The sequence below is a fragment of the Ranitomeya variabilis genome, chromosome 4, assembly GCF_051348905.1.
Source record: "Ranitomeya variabilis isolate aRanVar5 chromosome 4, aRanVar5.hap1, whole genome shotgun sequence".
Lineage (NCBI taxonomy): Eukaryota > Metazoa > Chordata > Amphibia > Anura > Dendrobatidae > Ranitomeya > Ranitomeya variabilis.
This window is the reverse complement of record NC_135235.1, coordinates 535333423-535356674: the sequence shown is the minus strand read 5'-3', so window position 1 is coordinate 535356674 and position 23252 is coordinate 535333423. Positions and strand designations below refer to the sequence as shown.

The window sequence follows — 23252 nt, the reverse complement described above, 5'->3', positions numbered from 1 at the left end:
GGTCTCAACCACCTTGGAGACTAAAGGTCTCCTAAACATTAGAGTAAGATCGGCCATACCAGCCGATATCGACATGTTCAGCAGACACTCTAATATGAGTGGCTGTGCTAGATGACTGATCTGGCGAGATACCAATCAGGCATGTCCAATTTCAGACTGCCAGTCACGTTCTCATGGAGGTAAGCCTTGACTTGTCTGTTCTTGGCATTCTTTTAGAGAACACAAGAGGGCTCGGCCGAGAAAACGTTTCTGTATACGGGAGAGATGGCAGTTAGGTGAACGACTTGCAAAGCATTATTCAGCAGACAGCTATCCAATGTCTATGGCCGGCTTTACCACATTTCTGCTCTAGAGCCCTGTTCCACCCCTTCTTCCTATTGCATACACTTGCTTACCATTGAGACGCCTCTTTTTTGAAAAATAGGGAATCCTTTATGGCCATTTGGCAACTCTTCTCAGCGAAAGAGGGGGGAGAGTTGGTCACACAAGAATATTTAGAGAGATGGCCAGAAAAGAAGAGGGTAAGTGGTGGCAACGCAAGAAGAAATGGAGAGATGGACAAGTCTAAGTGAGTTACGAGGCTATCTCCATAACTTCTTAGACCCCGTTATTGCAGGTTACATGAATGTGCTGCCTCCTGTGTTTATATATGGTTAGTGTGATATCTGGGTTCTAGATTTTTGGGTGAGTCCCCACCAACGGTAATCTGTCATGGTGTTTATGGTATGTGAACAAAGTATCAAATCATGTAAAACCTTGGTGTCAGTACACATCTGTATGTCACATCATAGACTCCATCATCTGTCTACCTCCTTCGGTGTCTCAATACTATACGACTCAAGAGTGTCCTATCCACATAACCATCAATGTAACTAAACCATCCACCTGTCAGATCCATCCATATACTGCTATAAAGCCACTTTGTGTCTGCAGTGTGGTGCCCGCCAGACCATAGCCCTTCAACTTCAAAAATAAACATAGCCATGTTAAAAATATGTTTTTCAGAAAAATTGGGAGTATAAGTTGCTTTTATTTATCTTAATTATTAATTGCACTATCCAGGAAGTGGAAGAACTTCGCCAACAAGCAAAAGGTGCTGTCAATGTGGAGGTAGATGTTTTGCCACCCGTGGATCTTGGTAAAATCATGGACGATATGAGGGCACAATATGAGCAGTTGGTGGAAAAACAAAAACTTGATGCTAAGAATGTGTTTGATAAAAAGGTAAGTGATCTTCATGCCTTACCCATCACCAAGGGTCCACTAACAAGTAAATAGTTTTCACTATGAATCTATCAGATATTTGAGAGCAGCATATATGTCTCCTTTAATAAGATGTGTAGTAAAGGGGTGACAAGGACACTAAACTTCAGGAGGGCAAATTTCCAACGGATGAGAGAGGATCTTGGTGCAATTAACTGGGACGATATCCTGAGACAAGAAAGTACACAAAGAAAATGGGAGACGTTTATTAGCATCCTGGATAGGACCTGTGCACAGTATATACCGTATGGGAATAAACATACTAGAAATAGGAGGAAACCAATATGGCTAAATAGAGCTGTAAGGGGCGCAATAAGGGACAAAAAGAAAGCATTTAGAGAATTAAAGGAAATAGGTAGTGAGGAGGCATTAAATAAATTAAATAAATAAATAAATAAATACAAAAAATTAAATAAATTCTGTAAAAAGCAAATCAAGGCAGCAAAGATTGAGACAGAGAGACTCATTGCCAGAGAGAGCAAAAATAACCCCAAAATATTCTTTAACTACATAAATAGTAAGAAACTAAAAAATGACAGTGTTGACCCCCTTAAAAATAGTCTGGGTGAAATGGTGGATGAGGATGAGGAAAAAGCCAATATGCTAAATGACTTTTTTTCATCAGTATTTACAAAAGAAAATCCCATGGCAGACAATATGACTAGTGATAAAAATTCCCAATTAAATATTACCTGCTTAACCCAGCAGGAAGTATGGCGGCGTCTAAAAATCACAAAAATTGACAAATCTCCGGGCCCGGATGGGATACACCCCCGAGTACTGCAGGAACTAAGTACAGTCATTGATAGACCATTATTTTTAATCTTTAAAGAGTCCATAATAACAGAGTCTGTACCACAGGACTGGCGTATAGCAAATGTGGTGCCAATATTCAAAAAGGGGACAAAAACTGAACTCGGAAATTATAGGCCAGTAAGTTTAACCTCTACTGTGGGTAAAATCCTGGAGGGCATTCTAAGGGATGCTATGCTGGAGTATCTGAAGAGGAATAACCTCATGACCCAGTATCAGCATGGGTTTACTAGGGACCGTTCCTGTCAGACTAATCTGATCAGCTTCTATGAAGAGGTAAGTTCCGGACTGGACCAAGGGAACCCAGTGGACGTAGTATATATGGACTTTTCAAAAGCTTTTGATACGGTGCCACACAAAAGGTTGATACATAAAATGAGAATAATGGGGATAGGGGAAAATATGTGCAAGTGGGTTGAGAGCTGGCTCAGGGATAGGAAACAAAGGGTGGTTATTAATGGAGCACACTCGGACTGGGTCGCGGTTAGCAGTGGGGTACCACAGGGGTCAGTATTGGGCCCTCTTCTTTTTAACATATTTATTAATGACCTTGTAGGGGGCATTCAGAGTGGAATTTCAATATTTGCAGATGACACTAAACTCTGCAGGGTAATCAATACAGAGGAGGACAATTTTATATTACAGGATGATTTATGTAAACTAGAAGCTTGGGCTGATAAGTGGCAAATGAGCTTTAATGGGGATAAATGTAAGGTCATGCACTTGGGTAGAAGTAATAAGATGTATAACTATGTGCTTAATTCTAAAACTCTGGGCAAAACCGTCAATGAAAAAGACCTGGGTGTATGGGTGGATGACAAACTCATATTCAGTGGCCAGTGTCAGGCAGCTGCTACAAAGGCAAATAAAATAATGGGATGTATTAAAAGAGGCATAGATGCTCATGAGGAGAACATAATTTTACCTCTATACAAGTCACTAGTTCGACCAAACTTAGAATACTGTGCACAGTTCTGGTCTCCGGTGTATAAGAAAGACATAGCTGAATTGGAGCGGGTGCAGAGAAGAGCGACCAAGGTTATTAGAGGACTGAGGGGTCTGCAATACCAAGATAGGTTATTACACTTGGGGCTATTTAGTTTGGAAAAACGAAAGCTAAGGGGTGATCTTATGTTAATGTATAAATATATGAGGGGACAGTACAAAGACCTTTCTGATGATCTTTTTAATCATAGACCGGTGACAGGGACAAGGGGGCATCCTCTACGTCTGGAGGAAAGAAGGTTTAAGCATAATAACAGACGCGGATTCTTTACTGTAAGAGCAGTGAGACTATGGAACTCTCTGCCGTATGATGTTGTAATGAGTGATTCATTACTTAAATTTAAGAGGGGACTGGATACCTTTCTGGAAAAGTATAATGTTACAGGGTATATATATTAGATTCCTTGATAAGGCGTTGATCCAGGGAACTAGTCTGATTGCCGTATGTGGGGTCGGGAAGGAATTTTTTTCCCCAATGTGGAGCTTACTCTTTACCACATGGTTTTTTTTTGCCTTCCTCTGGATCAACATGTTAGGGCATGTTAGGTTAGGCTATGGGTTGAACTAGATGGACTTAAAGTCTTCCTTCAACCTTAATAACTATGTAACTATGTAACTATATATGGAGAGAGGCCCTGATACCAGGGATGGTTTCTTATTAGGCTGTGTGCTGTAGTTTCAATACAATCAGTGTTTTATCAGCAGGAGATTATCAGTGCAGGACTAGCTCTCACTTTCTGCCAAGTCAGGCTGATCTGTGTAACATGGCCCCCACCACTGATTGGCAACTTGCTGACAATTCACAAGGTACATAAGAAGCTGCCAGTGAGGGGCGTGGGTGACAAAGACAGGAATTAGATTAAAACTGCACCAAGCAGCCCAGAATTAATTAAATAATTAAGACAACATTGAGATAAAAGAACTGGCATGCCTGATTGTCAGTAGGGTGGAATTTAACAAGTGTTTATATTAACCGGCAATTCCATTTATGCATGCAGGTAACATTTTATACGATGACAAAAAAAAAATGAGACTGACCCGTGAGATACATAAATATGTGCTCAGAGAATATCCTTTCTGGTTATTTATATGTGGCACATAGGCAGATTCAAGAGATTTTGCATGAATGAAAATAAAATCTATCATGCAAATTGCAAATCGAGTCAAAGTTCTGAGAGTATTTGTATAATGCTATTTGTATATATTTTGTATGCCATGTATGTAAATAATTTTGTATTAGGTGAAGGATTTAGAAAAGACAGAAAAAGTTGGCATTTTTCCAAAAGTAGGGAGCAGAAATCTTTGCCAATAAGGTGTTAGAATGATTGGATCATCATTATTTTGCTAGAGGTCTGCATGTATTGCAGTAGCGTACCACCAATGGAGGCAGACCCTCCCCCACCCATCATCACACAGTCAACTGTATCGGCATCCTGGATTCGGACGTATGCACCGATGGGGCCATAGACTATAATGGTGATGGCAGAGGGAACATGCGCTCTCACATGCATAATTCTTCGGCGTATGTGATGTAGTAGACTGCGTCTGGGTGTTCACCTCCAGTAGGAACACACACCCACAAATGAGGCACGGCAGAGCGAAGGTTTGCTCCGCCGTCGCAATTATAGTTTATGGCCCGGTTGGCGAATTACGTCCGAATCTCATTTTGCAGGAGGGTTTGGATGTAAGCTGTGATAGGGCCACTGAACAGGTGCCTGAAAGCAATGTGAAAGCACCCTCCATCTTCTCCATTCTGTGAAAATTGGACTGCACTCATATGTTATTCGAATGCAGTCCAATCGTTTGCACAGATCTAGAGAAGACATACTGTAGACAGAGGGTAGTAGGTTACACGGCATGGATATCATGAAAGTAAATCTACATTGAAATGACTCATTTACAATTGTAATAAATAATGTGGATAAGAAATTTGAACCATGAGGCGGGGGCATTGCTAGTCACTTAGATCCCGGAGTGCTGCCACGACTCTCTAGTTAATTTTTTTTAAAAATTGCATCATGAGGAGGTAAAGGAAGGAGGTACGGGGCAAATGCAGTGGGTGACAATAAGGCAGCCGGCCCTGAGGAGAGGAGAGACAAGTGCAACCCTCAGCTGTCAGCTTTAGCAAGGCTGGTTATCAAGAATAAAGGGGTCCCCACTCTGTTTATTTCAATTATTTAAATAAATAATTTTAAAAAATGACGTGGGATCCCCTTCATTTTTGACAACCAGCCAAGATAAAGCAGACAGCTGGGGGCTGGTATTCTCAGCATGGTAAGGGGTCATTGATATTGCCCCCAGCCTAAAAATAGTAACCCATAGCCACCTAGAAAAGGTGCATCTATTAGATGCGCCAATTCTGTCGCTTTGCAAGGCTCTTCCCACTTGCCTTGTAGAGGTGGCAAGTGGGGTTCATATTTGTGGGGTTGATGTCACCTTTGTATTGTCTGGTGACTATAAGACACCTATCCATTGCTAATCCTATAGTTCTATGGTAAAAAAAGACACAGCCAGAATAAAGAACTTTAATTTAAAGACTGACACAGACTCCTTTAACGTCTCTTAATTAAACCATATGCATGTCATTGCTCATTCCATTGAAGCCACCATCTCCTGTAATAAAACAAAAATAAAAAACAACAGTATCCCTTACCTCTCCGTCGTTCTGTCCCACGCCATAATCCATGTCTGGGGATAAATAGTTTTCAATCTGGACAGTGCCAAAATGTGACCGTCCAGGCTGAGAACCACTCACTCAGGATTGAGCTGCTGTGAGCGCAGCATCAGTGAGCAGCGGTGACATCATTGAGGTTACATCCGGTCGCTGAGGCTGCATTTCCAGTATGGCCCCTGTACTACAGTGACCTCAGTGAGATCACTGAAAGCACAGTGAGAAAGTCTCACGGTGCAGCGCTGAGATCAGAGAGTTCACCGCAGTTCACATTGAGAAATTTCGGTGAACTCGCCGCTGCACAGAGAGGCTTTTTCTCAATCCCCCTATTCCCCATACAGCCCCTCATCATCCCCCCCATTTTTCACACAGCTCCTCATCATCACCTTTCCTATGCAGCCCCATTCAAGTTTCACCAACACTTTCCAAAATACATTCTCAGAGCACTCACATTGAGTCCTGTGTCCTCCATCCCATCTGTACAAGGGTCCATGGTGCAGCCCCTCAGTCCTCTCCTCCTCACATAGTTCCATGGTGCAGCCCCTCATTTCCCTCCTCTCTAGTCTCAAGCTGCTTCCTTCTATCGGGTCTTCACTGGACTGAAGGAGGCCCCGCCCTTTCCGGTGACATCAATCCCTCGAAAAATCAACTCTGTTCTAGACGCTGCCATGCTGTGTGTGTTCTTGTGCAGACTCACAGTCTGTCATTGTGCTGGCATTGCTGTGTATGGGTTTTTCCATACCTGGTGCCGGCAGCCTGCACTGCTCAGCAACAAGTGATGTGAGGTGAGCGCTTTCTCATCACCTGTTGCTGCTGGCTTCTAGTGATCTCATCAAGCACTCCTCAGCTTAGAGAGAGGTGAGCGCGATGAGATCAATAAAAGCCGCAGCAGCAGGTGATGAGAAAGCGCTCACCTCACATCACTTGTAGCTGAGCAGTACAGGCGACCCCTGACAGATGACCCAGAATACAGGGCAGAGCAGGCACTAATATAAAGAAGGCAGGAGTTGAGGTGCTGGTCAGAAGGTGGGCCCATATATGTGATATGTGCCTGGGGGTGTGTATGATGTATGCGTGATATGTGCCAGGGTGCGTGTATGATGTATTCGTGATATGTGCCTGGGAGTGTGTATGATGTAAGGGTGATATGTGCCAGGGTGCGTGTATGATGTGTGCGTGATATGTGCCTGGGTGTGTGTATGATGTATGCGTGATATGTGCCTGGGTGCATGTATGATTTATTTGTGATATGTGCCTGGGGGTGTGTATGATGTATGTGTGATATGTGCCTGGGTGCGTGTATGATGTATGCGTGATATGTGCCTGGGTGCGTATATGATGTATTCGTGATATGTGCCTGGGAGTGTGTATGTTGTAAGGGTGATATGTGCCTGGGTGTGTGTATGATGTCCCACTGTGTGTGTCTGGTGATGCTCAACTCTGTGTGCAGATAATATTATACATTTGTATAAAAATCATATTGACATTCTTGGGGCCTAGCTACTAAACCTGCGCACTACAGTCTTGTAGCACTCCCAAAAAATGGAGCATAAATGTATGTCAGGAAAGAAGGAAAAACATCTGACATTCAGATGTGGATAAAAACGTATCTTTATGCTTCATTGTAAAATCCAAAACAACTAGGAAAAAAATAATTCCTTAGTTATACTGTATGTGGTTTCTTGTCGATCGTGTGGATCTGTTTTACTTTATTTTTTCAATTTTTTGCTATTTTTTTATTTGTTAGTTTTTTTGCTATGATATTGCCTTTGTTGTGCTGCCAATAAAATACTATTATAGTACTATAGTAGTTGTATAGTATAGCATAAGCAATGGAACAATTGCAGGTTCAGATCTAGTAGTGCTAAAAAAAAAAGTAAAGATTAAAAAAAAAATTAATAAAATAAAAATGTTCTCCTCCTATTCCCACATTCAAAAATAGAGAAATTATAAAACTAAAAAAAAAACATTAATATTGTCATGACTGATAAAATTCAATCTAACAGAAAATGAAATAATATAAAACGCATGTTAAACGTGGAAAAAAAAGGTATCCAATGCTAGATTTGCCATTCTTCTCTCACAGCATGTGCCCCAAAATATAACAAAAAAGCAAAGTGTTATATGTACCTCAAAATGGTATCATGGAGCAAAAAATAAAACAAGACCTCACTCAGCTCCATGGATGAAAAATGTTCTGAATTTTTTTTAACCACTAGAATATTAAAAAAAAACCTTGTAAGGCAAAAAATAAATCTGCTGCAAATACTGGAGAGTTAGGAGGAAAAATGCAACACAAAATATGTGCTATTTTATGTGTTTTTTTCCTCTATTATGGTAATTTAATTGGGTGAAAAACACTGAAAAATCAACGCTGCAGCTATGAAACGACTTGAAATCCACAAGGAAAAAATAAGCAACATGCAAAGATTTCTGAAAACACAGTTTTTTCAATGAAAAAAAAAAACACAGCAAAAACACAGAGTGTGCATACACACTAAGTCTGGTATTGGCGCAATGGTAATCACCTGGTGAATTATTTTTCCATTCCTTTTTTACTGTAAAATGAACACTAAAAACAAAACTCAAAAACAATGGTGGGATTGCATTTTTTCACCATTTCATCTCACTTGGTTTTTTTCTCCATCGGTTCTGCCCGGCGCCAATCTCTGCTGGCTGTGAGAGGTTACGGGCCGCTTCTGCTGCTACTGGTGAAGTCACATCGACAGAGTAGCTGCTTCTCTTCCACTCTGCTCTGTTGACAAGGCGTGACTGCCAATGTCATGCTGATTGACAGCCAGCTTCTGGTTGCATAACTGCGTTGACCCAGCTGTCAATCAGCATGATGTTGGCACGAACATGAATGCAAATGCACCCCATAATAGTCAGTGGGGTCCCACTGTTTCCCTTTGTATTAGTTATGCAGTGGATTCATTTTAGACAATAATTCTGTTTGTCTGTTTCTAAGAACAGATGCACGGAATTATAGAATGCAAGTGAGAAAGTAGTCGCTGATATTGCATCTATTACATTCACATTTTCCACGCCAATTTTTTTCCGTGTTGCAGTTATCTTTGCACTTTGGTTTTGTTCTGTTGCCGATTATAATCACTGCTGTTATTGTGTTGTTACATGGGACTACATGTTTCATATGCATTGTTTGTACTTGTAGCGCAGGGCGGCAGCCGCTGGTGAGGCACTCAACTCCTTTTACACCCCGGCTAGTTACATGAAAGTGTGGGTCCTGGCGGGGTGTGTCGACTTGTGCTGTGAGGGCATCATGCACATGCAGGCTGTATGTAGCCGGAGGTGTGGGCTGGCCAGAACCATAGGTCCAACAGTTCAATAAAGGAGACTGTCATTCAAACATAGCATCTTTACCGAACGATAACATGCCAAAGGTTATGTATAAGGGATAGCAGGTACAAAGTCTTATGGACGTTTCTTCTATAGTATAAAGCATTTTCCCCACACACCTTATTCTTCTTCTGTAGTTCTACTGCACGGCTCTGCAGATTCAGAGCTTTATCCCACACCGCCACAACTCAGCCTGAACACCACAGTTCTGATCAACAAGTCTCTCTGCTCGCTCAGCAGTTCTGCGACCTATTTCTTCCACTACTGGCTCCCTGAATCTACTGCTCGGGACCCCCACCAGCCATACGAACCCAGTCCTGTTTAGGTCCGTTACCTTTGCTGTTGCAAGCTCAGTGGTTCATGACTTAGCGTTCTATTCAATCACAGATGCTTCTTCCAGAAGGCACAGTGACTAATCAGTAACCTCTTCTTAAGAATCTCGCTATTCCATTCCTTAAGTCTCCTCTTACTGTGGATCACCCCAATGGCAGTACTGCTCACGGTTCACTCTAAACTCCAAGTCTCATTGACTATCTCCAGAAAGCAGTCACTTGCCCGAACAATAAGCAACTCTCACTATGGGCTAGTCCCAAACATTAACTCTATCTTGCCCTACTGTCATTACCTAAACTACTGTCAACTATCTATCCCTATGCTACCTATCTTATACACTGTTCTACACTGTACAATACTAACATTACCTATAACACATTATAGTATACTATACTTATCACACTCTATATCACAATACATTACAATGCACATTACACAATACAACACAATGCGATTGGTGTCTTTAAGGGTAGGAATGTGACAGCACAGTCCACCATCCTTACATTCTCAGAGTTATCTATGGTGTTACATAGGACAGCAGGTGACATCTACTACATTACCTATACTTGGAGAGTTATCACTGTCATCCGTGGTGTTACATTTTTTTTATGGTGAGGGTGCCTCATGGCCTGGGCCCCTGATCTTTCCGGACTCTAGCTATACCCCTACTGTACACAGAGGGTAATATATTACATGACTGGGGTATTAAGAAGGTAAATGGACATTAAAATGACTCCACATTTTCAACTGCAATAAATTATGTAAGAAGAAATTTCAGCTATATGTCTGTTTCTGTCACAGGTAGAAGAGTGGACTATGGAGATACGAACCAACACAAGTGAAGTAGAGAAGTACAAGAAAGAATTGAAGGAATACAGACAGAAGGTGCAAGAACTGGTTATAGAGTCTGAGGCTGAGCTCAGTAAGGTCAGTTTCTGCTCTTATAAAAAAAGTAGTTTGAATTTTTTGTCAGAGGAAGCACCACTATGATCCACAGTCTCGCATTGCAGTCCAGTCCCATGAAAGTAAAGAGGTTAACCGGTAATAACAGATACAGCCTATGGGAAGAAAATGGCACTGTATCTACAGAAAAGCAGACATTTTATTCTATTCCTAGGTTGTACAAGTTTAAAAAAAATCACCTGTCCACACATTGTGTAATTTATTGCAGCAAAGCCCTTTTCATTTAAATAAAGCTAAGGAGCAATGTCCGACATACAGTGGCAAGTGAAAGTTTGGGCACCCCTGGTCAAAATTACTGTTTTTGTGAACAGCTAAGCAAGTTGAAGATGAAATGATCTCAGTTTGGGCACCCTGCATGGTTAGTACATAGTAGAAGCCCCTTTTGAAAGTATCACAACTCATAAATGCTTTTTTTTAGCCAGCCAAGAGTCGTTCAACTCTTGTTTGAGGGATTTTCATCCAATCTTCCTTTAAAAATTCATCCAGTTCTTTGAGATTCCTGGGTTGTCTTGTATGCACTGCTACTTTGAGGTCTAGTCACAAATTTTCAATGATGTTCAGATCAGGGGACTGTGAGAGCCAATGTAAAACCTTCAGCTTGCACCATTTGAGGTAGTTTAGTGTTTAGGATCATTATCCATTTGTAGAAGCCATCCTCTTTTCAACTTGAGATTTTTTTTACAGATGGTGTTATGTTTTCATCAAGAATTTGCTGAAATTCATTTGAATCCATTCTTCCCTCTACCCATGAAATGTTCCCTATATCATTGGATGCAATTTCAAAGCATGATTGACCCACCCCCATGCTTAATGGTTGACGAGATGTTCTTTCCCTTAAATTCTACAGCCTTTTTTCTCCACACATTCCTTTGATCATTGAGGCCAAAGAGTTCTATTTTAACCTCATCGGTCCACAGGACTTGTTTTCAAAATGCATCAGACTTGATTAGATGATCTTTTGCATACTTCTGACACTGAATTTTATGTTGAGGACACAGGAGAGACTCTTCCATGAAGGCCATGCTTCTGCAGGTGTCACTGAACAGTAGAACAATGTTCCATAACTCAAGAGTCTGCTAAATCTTTCTGAAGGTATTTTGCAGGTGCTCTCACTGAAATTTTGCTCTGTCTTCCAGATCTTATTTTGACCTCCACTGTTCCTGAAAACTCCCATTTCTTAATTACATTTCGAACTGAGGAAAGTGCAACTTGAAAACGCGTTGCTATCTTCTTGTACCCTTCTTGTGCTTTGTGGGCCTCCAACATTTCATTTCCTAGTGCTAGCCAGCTTCTTAGAAGAACCCATGGCTGCTGTTTTTTGGCATAAAGTTAGACTAGGCTGGGTTTTTATAAAGCTGGGAAATTTGCATTACGTGACCGTTCTTAATGATGATAGTGAACAAGCCATAACCCTAACAGGCTAATTAAGGTCTGAAACCTTAATCAAAGTTATCGAGCACATAAATCTCAAAGGCTACCAAGACTTTTGCATTGGCCCATTTTCCTCTTTATAGCTCTTTATAATTTTTGTGTCATCTTTAACTTTATTATTATTATTTCATCTTCAACTTGCTTAACTGTTCACAATAACAGTAATTTTGGCCAGGGGTGCACAAACCTTTACATGCAACTGTAACCCATGGACACGTGTGCAACTGTTTTGGGAAAATGTTATAGCCATGTATTTCTAGGCCTGTAACATTTAAGCTAATTTCCACTTTGAGGGAAATCTCAGGCATAGTCATTGAGTTCAGAATTGCAAATGTTATCATATCCCACCTTATACAAGTGTAGGATATTTGGGTCAATAGTCTATTTTCTTTCTTCCTTTAGTCTGAATCTGCATACAATTTTTTCTTTTATCTATTGGTCATCTAGTGAACCTATTTCACATTTCAGTGGTTTTTCTGTAATTCCGCCTCTTAAGGTATCTTTCCATGGTCAGGAATGTCTCAGTATTTGCTCAGGATTTGACGCAGGTGAAATCTGCACCAAATCTGCATCTCAGGTCACTGGCAGGTCACCTGCATTTTTCACATGTGTTTTTGATGCGTTTTTTCATTGCATGCATTTTTTTGTCACTTGAAATAAAGCTAATTGAAAGTTGGCTTCTGGGAAAGAAAAAAAAGTAATTTTCTGTTTGCAGATATATTGGGGTAATAATAATAATAATAATTTTTATTTATATAGCGCCAACATTTTCCGCAGCACTTTACAATTAGGCGGGGACATGTACAAACAATAAATTCAATACAGGTTAAGACAATTTAAACCGTGACATTAGGAGTGAGGTCCCTGCTCGCAAGCTTACAATCTACAAGGAAATGGGGGGGACACAATAGGTGAAAAGTGCTTGTTATTTCAGGTCTGGCAATTATAATAAATAGGGATTTTCATACAAAGCTGCATGATCCGGTCATCAGCCCGTGTGTTTAAGTCCAATAGTCAAGTATCAAGTGCAGTTATCATGTGCATGGAGGGTGTGGAGACAGATGAATAGTAGGGTGCAGATTCAGAGTAATATTTGGAAGGAGGGAACAGGGTAAAGTTAGTTTACTGAGTAGTTGATGTGGTAGGCTTGTTTGAATAGATGGGTTTTTAAAGCGCGCTTGAATAGGTCGGGGCTAGATATCAGTCTGATCGTCTGGGGAAATGCATTCCAGAGAGCTGGCGCAGCACGAGAGAAGTCTTGTAGACGGAGGTGCGAGGTTCGGATTACAGGGGATGTTAGCCTTAGGTCATTTGTAGAACGGAGGGCACGCGTAGGGCGATAGACAGAGATGAGAGAGGAGATATAAGGCGGTGCAGAACTGTGGAAGGCTTTGTGGGTGAGAGAGATGAGTTTATACTGGACCCTGTAGCGAATGGGTAGCCAGTGTAATGACTGGCACAAGATGGAGGCATCGGTGAAGCGGCTGGACAGATATGGGTATGTTATACAGGGTATGTTCCCACAGTCAGTAAACACTGCGGGTTCGACGCTGCGTACATCTGCAGCGTCCAACCCGCAGCATCCAGATGTTACAGCATAGTGAATGGGATTTGAAGAAATCCCATGCCCACTATGTGTGCACTGATGCCCATGGCTCACCCACAGAGACAGACATGCGGATTGTTTTTCCAGACTGCAGCATGTCAATTTATGTCTCTATTGCGTAAATTACCCATAAACTTTCATTAGATGCAGTAAAACCGCATTATCTTCCTAGTCACGTGTGGGAACGCAGCTTATTACGCATGTGTACGAATTTAAATAATGATGAATCTTGTGACACAGCCGGACATACACGACACAGGAAGTGGAGGAAAGCACAGAGGCCCCCTCTTTAATAAATAAATAATCATTTAAATAAAAAATGGGTGGGGTCCCCCTATATTTTTTAACCAGCCAGAGTAAAGCAGACTACTGAGACTGGTACTTCAGGCTGATAAGCATCCAATAGCCCTGAACCTTACCAGCCTGATAATACCAGGCTTCAGCAGTCTGCTTACCTTGGATGGTTAGCAAAAATAGTGGGTTCCCCTCCAAATAAAATAGCATGGGGTCCCCCTATTTTTGTTAACCAGCCAAGGAAAAAGCAGACAGCTGCGCCTTGGTATTCTCAGGCTGGCGAGGCCCATGGATTTTGGCCCTCCCCAGCCTAAAAATTGCAGCCCACAGCTGCCCCACAATTGGCACATCCAAAGATGCGCCAATTGTGACACTTTACCCGGCTCTTACCACTTGCCCTATAGCGGTGGCAAGTGGGGTAATATTTGTGGGGTTGATGTCACCGGTGACATCAAGCCCACGGCTTAGTAATGGAGATGCATCTATAAGAAACCTATCCATTACTAATCCTATATTTATATGGTAAATGAAGACACAACCAGAATAAAGTCCTTTAATTGAAATTATGACTCAGACTCCTTTAATATTCGAAATTAAATCATGCTTACTGCATCTCCTATTCCACCGAAGCCCTCCATATCCTGTAAAAAAGTAAAATGAAAAAGCAACAGTATACCATACCGGTCTGCTGAGAAGATAATCCATAATGTTCCATGACGAGTCCAGCCCTGCTACATCTGTATGCCTTTGGCTGAACGGCGGCATTATGCCACCATCCAGCCTGACATCCAGACACAGCAGAGCTTGTAGATGACCACCGGAGATAACTCGGTCTCCGGTGGTCACCTGCACTAGTGCACTGCAATTCTCACAATCAGATGATCAGCTGACTGTGAGAACTTGGCAAGTGACTGGAGATAACCCCGGCAGTTACGTGCATGGCAGTTCTCGTGGTCAGCTGATCTCATTGCGAGAACTGCAGTGAATGCGAAATTCCGGCTGTGGCACAAGGTAAGACATTACTTAAATTAGTTCACATGCGTAGCAAACTTCATTTTCGCACTTAATACGCATGTGACTATAAAGATGATGTGGTTTTACCACATCTAATGATAGTGTATGGGAAATTTATGTTGTGGAGACTTAGCGTCTCCGCAACATAAATAGACATGCTGCGGTCTGGAAAGACGCGCCGCATGTCCATTTACGCAGGGAGCCGCTGGTGTCTTTTAATGCATATTGGAGATGGGATTTCATGAAATCCCATTCACTATGCCATAACATCTGGACGCTGCGGGTTTGACGCTGCGGCTGTACGCAGGGTCCAATCCGCAGCGTTTCCTGACTGTGGAAACATAACCTTACACTAAACTGTAATATTTTATTACATTATACTACAGTGCTTACTATGTTATTCTTTCACTCAATGTAGATTGTTTACTAATTATTTTGCATCTTTGGTAGACATCGCCAGTAGTTTTATGTTTGTCTTATTAATTTATAACCTGATTTGTTACTCTATTTATTATTCTACATAGTCATCCATACCATGATTATTAGTACGTTCATATAATTATACAAAAATGTGACTATTCTAGTTTCCACAATTCGTTTAGGGCCTGTTTTTATAATAATACCTACAGTGGTTTGAGAAATTATTCACCCCCCTTTCGCTTTTTGCCTATTTTGTTACATTAGAACCTGTGTTTAAATAATTTTGTAATCCAATTTGTGCATCAGCACTAAATAGCCTAAGCTCGTGAAGTGAAGTGAAATAGAGGCATAAATTAAATTTATGGGATCAGATTACTAAAAATAGGCAAAACCTGTTTGTCTGTCATGATTTGAGACTGAAACTGAGGTTCACCTTCCAACAAGACAATGCCCAAAGCATACTGCTGGAGCAAGACTCGAGGGGTTTAAAGGGAAACGTGTAAATGTTTTGGAATGGCCTAGTCAAAGCCCAGACCTTAATCCAATTGAAAATATGTGGTCAGACTTGAAGATTTCTGTTCACCAGAGGAAACCATCTAACTTGAAGGCGCTGGAGCAGATCCCAGTGGCAAGATGTGGAAAGCTCTTAGAGACTTATCCAAAGCGACTTGCAGCTGTAATTGCCTCAGAAGGAGGCTCCACAAAGTACTGACTTTATGGATGGAATAATTATGCACACTGATGTTTTCAGTTATTTTGTCCTATTTGTTGTGTGCTTCACAGTAAAAAGAAAACCAAATGTTCACAGTTGAAGGTATATTCTTTACATGAACTGATACAAACCCTCAAAAAGACCAGTGAAATTCCAGGTTGTGAGGTAGCAAAACACGAAAAGTGCCAAGGAAGTTGAATATTTTTGCAAGCCACTGTAATTTTAAGCTGTTTGTACTGCGTCCCACAATATCTTGTAATACTTTATTTACACTACCCTATTACAGCTCTATAACTTCCAGGCAGTAATGAGCAGATTTCTATGGCACCCTACTTTACTTCATCTGAAGGTATTCTATAAGCTCCTTGATATATGTTACTGTATGAAATCCAAAAAAACACACTTGGTCTAGCTTCTGACTTGAATTATTAGTAAAAATCCAATGTGTATTAGGTTCTGGTTAAAACATGGTATTACTGTCCAACGAGTTTTTAATGTAATAATGTTCTCATTCCCTACTCATGCTGGGAATAAGAACATAAAAAACATGGTGACCAGTTTAGTGCACTGTAATACAATATTGTAATCAGAAACTATCAAAAGTTGATTGGATTTTTAGCTATTAATTCAAGTTAGAAGTTAAACCAACTGTGTTTTTTTTTAATGGTGAATACCTGACAGGGGCAAGGTCCTGTGATTCTGAGTGCAGTCATAATAGAACAATTGAGCAGGTCCCATCATTTTTCAAGATTGCATGCTGCATGGAAACACCACATGGCAGCATACAGATTGCCGTCGGACCTGTGTTCATGATCCGTTAGTCGGCTTTATTGAATGCATGTGGCCCAGCCATGCACTAGCAAGATTTACACTTGACCATATCCAGTGGAACCTATACCAACTTTTTCTATTGCTTCAAATAATGCAGTGATATTATTATATTGGCAGAAAAATGTAGCAGTTTCCATATTGGAGAATATTGATGCCCAATATGCCACACAGATGACCGAATGGCAAGAAAACATCAATAACATAGAGACTCTACTTCAGAAAACACGTCGAGATGTTGGCCACCGGATATCGGAATTTGCGCTCCTTTTGAGCCTAAAGAACAGATTAGAAGCTGAGATTGCCACCTACCGTAGTCTCCTAGATGGAGCAGCAAGGTGAGACATAATAATTTTGTGTTTTTACTGATAGGACACAGGCTATATATGAACAGTTACCAACAAAAAAATTACTGGTGACCAGAAGTCCTAAGTAGAGATGAGCAAATTTGTTCGTTTTTTATCCACGAATCTGATGATTTTGACATATTCGTGTCATATTCAAACACTATTTGTGCTGAATGTATGTCTATTGATCGGAAAGTTCTATCTCCCATTGACTCTAATGAATTCGGCTGTGTTCAACGAATATTTCAAAAACAATATTCGATGCCGATTCTCTCATCTCTAGTCCTAAGTATTGCATAATGTAGATTTTCTACCAAACTGGTAAATGGTGTATATCCTATTATTGTCCAGTTCATCCCTTGTAGACTGGTGTCTTAAGCCCCAAGTTGGTTGTATCCACCTTTATTTTGATATATTGGAGAAGAGAACCCAAACAAGTAAGTATGAAGCCAGTGTAAATGACAAGAGGGGAGACATATTCAGTTTTTCATTGTCCCTACTTCAGGCCTATAGTTTCGCTCTATGCTACAAAGACCAATTGTCCAGGTTTCACACTTTTTTTGAGCTTGATTTTCCTCAAACATGAGAGAGAATTCATCAGTTGACATACCTTACATGTAGACTTTGCAGATTCCTCCTCCATTATCCTCCTAACAGATTATGTTCCAAGTGTAGGTTAATAATTCTCCAAGTCCTAATTTTGCCAGGATTGTCAAATTCAGACAAGTTTTATTTAGAGTTTATATAAATTCTCCCGGAAAGTTGGAGTTCCCTTCCAGTTTGCCATTCCCGGGGGTGAAATTTTAACATCCCTATTTTTAACTATAGTTATTATTGTAAATATAATTCCCCTGGGTAAGAACAACTACTTCATGTCTTACGATGACCACCTTGCACACCCAGCTGACTATTTTCACCACCAGCCACTGTCAAATGTTAAATATAAAATTATTGATCACATCCTATTATAGTGCCCAAAGAAAGAAACAAGTAGAATGTCAATGGAGTTCATTTACAGTTAATAAACAGTCAATCCCTATAAAGCATATGATGATTAAAAACAGTAAAAACAGGATAAGGATTAAAGTAGGCGTCATCACATTTGAAGAAAGTTACATGATAATGAAGTGGCTAAACTTGTCACTCACCAATACAGAATCTCATAATACCAGTAGAATACACAATGCCGAGTTAATCTGTTAGTAGGAACCCTTGATAATAGCTCTAATGCACTATGGGTGGGGTTATACAGTAATATTGACTTTCAGTAAGAGGCTTTTGTTATGCAGAACAACTGTCCTTAACTACGCAATACTCTGATTTCAACTATTTGCCTACTGTGGGGACCAATGACCTTAGAAATAAATAAATATTTTCTAAGCTTCTTAATATCTCTGCTTCTCAAACAGAGGTTATCTGGGCAAAAGGTGCTCATTATCTTGAGGATGGATTCAGTAAAAATAGCAAAATAAATCATACTCTACTGAATCTAGCACAGGCCACTCCAACGTCTGCTCTATAGTGTTGGCTGTGCCAGTCAACCAGCCACAGGACTGCTGAGTTTGTGATAGCCTGCAGCGATGAACCTAAGTCATTTGGTGCTTCAAGTCACATGGCCACTGCAACCTATCACAAGCAGAGGCGGTCCTGTGGCTGGTTGAACAGTCCAGTCATTTCTTCCAATATTGGCAGAGTTCATGGAGCAGCCTGCACTTGATCAAGGAGAGTGATAGCAAGTGAGTATCATTTAACTTGATATTTATTTTGTTATTTTTACAGAACTGATCACCCAAGTAATGAATACCTTTTGTCTGGACAACCCCTTTAAGAATTAATTTCATAGCCATTTACCCAGGATTAAGTGTGTGGATAGAATGGAAGCCACTGGTGCAGGTGCACCTGGTGCTGATTACCAGAGGTGGCGCAAGTGTGTCATCTACCTTTGCTAGAGTACTTAGACATTGCACTTGGATAGCAAATTGAGTCTCTTCCCAGGATGGAGGAAAGCCTAGCTATTAATATGTCTTGCATAATATGTATAACAGCACCTCGTTTACAATGCTTAAGCATCAGCATAGATGTAATTCTAGCAATAGTCACCTGTCAATGGAGTGGAATACTTTCTGTTTCTCTGATATATAGCACCCAGCCAGGGCCATGGGGTACTCGGTACCTGGTCCAACACAGTTCTTAAAGGGGAAGGTCATGGCAGCAATGACTCGGTCCGTGGCCTGGGTGTACAATAAAAGAGTCAGTGAATGAAAAGAGGAAATGTTCATAACGCCACCCATGGTATTCAGCAATTAGATGGTGGCCGACGCTGCAGTTCAGATCCTCTGGGGAAGATGGTAATGCAGCAGAGTTGGTGCAGCTCCCCACGGGTAGAGCTAACCCTAGGGCAGATGTAATGTTGTATGGTAAGATGGCGGTTGTGGTTATGCCGGGCAGGTGATGCAGCAATGACTCAAAGGACATAGCAAGGTGCAGCTTCCACTTTTACTTACAGTGTCCAGTCCACAAACACCAGCCAGATGCTGTGTTCTCCGGGTCAGTGGTCCAGCAAACTCCCAGGTAACTTGGGATTCACCTTTCCAGGACTCCTTTCGTATGCCTTTCTCTGGTCGTCTCACTATGCCTGCTTCCACTTCTCCTGCCCAGTGCCTTACTCCCAGTGTCCCAAGCCAGCAGCCACGAACCTGGTTGGGCGACGTCCTCTGAGTCCCCTGAATTTTATCCGGCTGCCTTTTTGGTTTCTTAGCTGAACTTTAATTTTTCTACTAAGTTGGGGCTGGTCCCCTGACTGCGACCTGGTCCCTCCATGTCTGGATGCGGGCCCCATGGGTGGCTTCTGCACTACCTGTGCCCCTAGGACCCCTTCTGTCCTCCCGGGAGCTTCCTTCTGTCTCTCCCTCTTGGTCTCTCTCTTTAGCTCTGTTCTTCCACTCTTTCTCTTTTGGTCTCCCAGGACCAACTGCTCTGGCACACAGTCTTTGCAATCTCTCTCTAGCTCCCTCTGACAGGGAGCTCCTTCTCAGTACGTCCGCTCTCCTCAGCTCCTCTCACTCGCTCCCTGACTCCCGCTCTCTAAGCTCCTCCCCTTTTTCCTACCTACCCCACCCACTCCCACCACCCATTCCCATCTAGACTGGGATGAGGCCTTCCTCCCTACAGGTACACCCAGGTGCCCCGAGTGAACTGGTGTGTGTTGGATGTGAGTGTTAGAGTCCTGGGTAGTGCTCCCTCCTTACCTGAGAGTGGGATACAACACCTCTGGGTGAGGTGCAGTACCTCTGTGGCTACTGGACCCCAGGGGTGCCACATATACTTTGATTGTCCATTAAATCTAAAGAAAAATGTGTTGGGCAGAGATGTTAGTAGGATGTTAGAGATGTTAGTAGGAATCCTATTCAAGACCCACATCTATTAACCAGAGTGGGTGAGTAGTTGCAATACGTGCCTCTTACTCTGGATGTCTAAGCATGTCCATGTCCTACATGGACAGCCCTGTAATTTTAAAGAGTCACTCATTTTCCTGTTGGTGGAGATATATTGGTTTTCCACAGTTGATTAATGTGGTTCTCAGCAGCGGGACTCCTTGTGAATTGCTTATTATTGGGGACCCACCTATAAAAAGACCTATGCCAAAGGTTTGATCACAGTACAAAAATCAGTCCAAAGTCAACTGATCCATCACCTTATAAAAATAGGGAACCTTGATGCCAATGAGAGCTGAGCCTGAGCATTCAAAGTCTGGTATTCCATAGTGATTTATTCTGTATTTGACGAATCTATATAAAGGCTCTCAAAAAAAAAGTCTTCTTGGACTCTGGAACAGTTGTCCAATCTCTTGCAAGGTGCAAAAGTGAGTATTGCTTCCAGTTGAGATCACTGGAGGTATATTTAAATACGACCTTTCACCAAATATGTCATGTGAAACAATTTAATAGTGGCTGCAGAGCAGAATCAATCTTCATTCTTTTTTTTTCACCTCTCCGTAGCGGCGATATAAGAGTGATTACATATGTTGGAGCACAGCAGATCTGAGTGTGCATAAGCTTTCAGCTTTCATCTCCAGCAGTCAAGTGTCAAGGGAGAATAGTTGGTAGCATTGCCCTTGCATTGACACTGTTAACATGTGTTTGGTCCTGCCAATAAAGCTCACTTTAATTTGAGAGGAGAGTTGCTAGCGTTGTTTGTAATGAAACTCAACTTCTGCAGCACTGTTCTTCCCTTCCACACTGATTGCCAGCTGAAAGCTGTAAGATAATCCTACCCAGGTCTGCTGTGCTCCAGAACATCTCATCACACTGCACTGAGAAGAGCAGACTGTTTGTCAGTACATGTCTCACCCTGAGCCTGTTCTAAGCTATTGTGGTGGTCTATTCTTTTTTTCCCTCTTGAGTTGTTGCCTTTTTGATTGGTCAATGTCAGAAAGATGAAGAAGTACACACCCCCAGTGAAATCTCTCTGGTAATGCCCACTTGGATTTTTTTTTAAATTAACTGCTTAGGTGCCGAATACTTTGTTGCTATTATCTCCGCAACTGCTCTGTAGCACCTAATACATTTAATAAATAAAATAATAAAATGTTGTCAAAGGTTCTCTTTAAGTATCATACTAAGTCTTGGCATCCAGTGAAAGGGGCATCCAGAAAAATGTCTCGAAAATGTTTGAAGTATAGTCTCTTTTAAATATTTAATGCTAGGTAAATCCCACAACTTTGACATTGATACCTATAGGTTTAGAAGGACAAACAAGAATGAGAAGTAATTATCCTACAAATGGATTAGAAGACCAATATCCAGCTAGGCCTGGTCTGACTTTCACACCTCAAAGCTTATGGTAATGGCTGTCAAATTAGTCTAGTTAAGGACACAAGGATTAAAGTGCCATGGTGTATGCAGGCTCAAAATGTCACCCCTGCCCCTGTAGATCCATGAGGTGAGGTAATTCATAATATAAGGCAGCAATTAGGGTCAGGTGTGAATATCCGTGTTCTGACTGCTCCCATGTCTCTGCTCATCGTAAACATTGACTTCTTTTTATTTTTCAGCTCAATACCCAAATGAAAATGCCCTGAAAGGTTAATGGAAGGAAACAAAACCTGCTGAAAGTGTGTCAATAAAGCCAGAGAGCAGTGCCCAGCTTTTGTCATATGTGGTTTGCAATCCCTTTATGAAACTGTATAAACAGTGTAACGACAAACAAGAAACATTTGGCATGGAGCACATGTCCCTACGTGCAGGAAACCCTGATCTCTGCCAGTTGGCATAATATAACATACTCTTCTTTTCACAGACTTGCTATCGCTATTATCCATTTTTTTCTCACACATGAATCCTTCTTATTACACATATTAATTTAAAGGAATACTGAGATGTCGTATGTCTAGTGCAGGGCCTGCGATTATGATACTGTGGATCTCTGTTTGGTGTTCTCCGTATCCCTATACCATTCACCGCCCAATCAGACCTGTACTAGGCATAATGCAGTTGTGTCTGTCTGGAGTGTTCCTTTAAAACCACTTTCTAATAAGCCCTCTTATACATGGCCCCTGTTCCCATCCTCTGAAAGACCACAGCATAGAGGAGATTGAACAGAGATGTGGTAACAGATGTGCTGATCCACTTTAAAGGGAACCTGTCTGCCAATTCATACTGCCACTGGCAGAATGAACCAGAGCCTTAATAAGCGGCCAGGCATACGTTTTCCTGAAGCACTAGTTTTAAGATCCTGCCAGGGGCCATATGCAGAGATGAGACTATTCTGGCACTATCCTATGCCGGCTCCTCCCAGTACCATTAGAGGTGATGTACACCATGGGAGAGACCTGTCAATCACCAGGAGTGACATGGCGAAAAGTCAGCCAGGGGCAGCACCAGACTAGTCTCGTCAATCATACCGCCAGGCTCTGATTTAATCTACCCATGGTTTTTACAATTAAAACTCCAATATTTTGGGCAGCTGTGCCATTTGATCTCAAATCTGACCACCAGTCCAGCAAGTGCTCTCATAGATGGACCAGATGTCAGTTTCTAATTTCCTGTAAACTATGGAAAGACGTTGTCAAATTTCTTCTGGCTCACCCTCCATGTTCCTCTGCAGACTCCCTATATTATCTGTGAGCGCAATGTGCAAATTCTTCAGTGTACTCAATGTAATGCAGGTTCTGTCTGTCCCTCTGACTCCTGCTTG

General features: G+C 41.5%; 1 protein-coding gene across 1 annotated transcript in view; it reads left to right on the top strand.

Moving 5' to 3' along the window:
* LOC143765603 (keratin, type I cytoskeletal 19-like) overlaps positions 1 to 22425 on the top strand; it is a 35528-nt gene extending 13103 nt beyond the window's left edge. The window contains exons 4-7 of the mRNA XM_077252442.1: positions 1063 to 1224; positions 10244 to 10369; positions 16831 to 17048; positions 22111 to 22425. Of these exons, the coding sequence (XP_077108557.1) occupies positions 1063 to 1224; positions 10244 to 10369; positions 16831 to 17048; positions 22111 to 22126 (522 nt within the window). The 3' untranslated portion in view covers positions 22127 to 22425. The remainder of the gene's footprint in view (positions 1 to 1062; positions 1225 to 10243; positions 10370 to 16830; positions 17049 to 22110) is intronic.
* Positions 22426 to 23252: the final 827 nt, after the last annotated feature.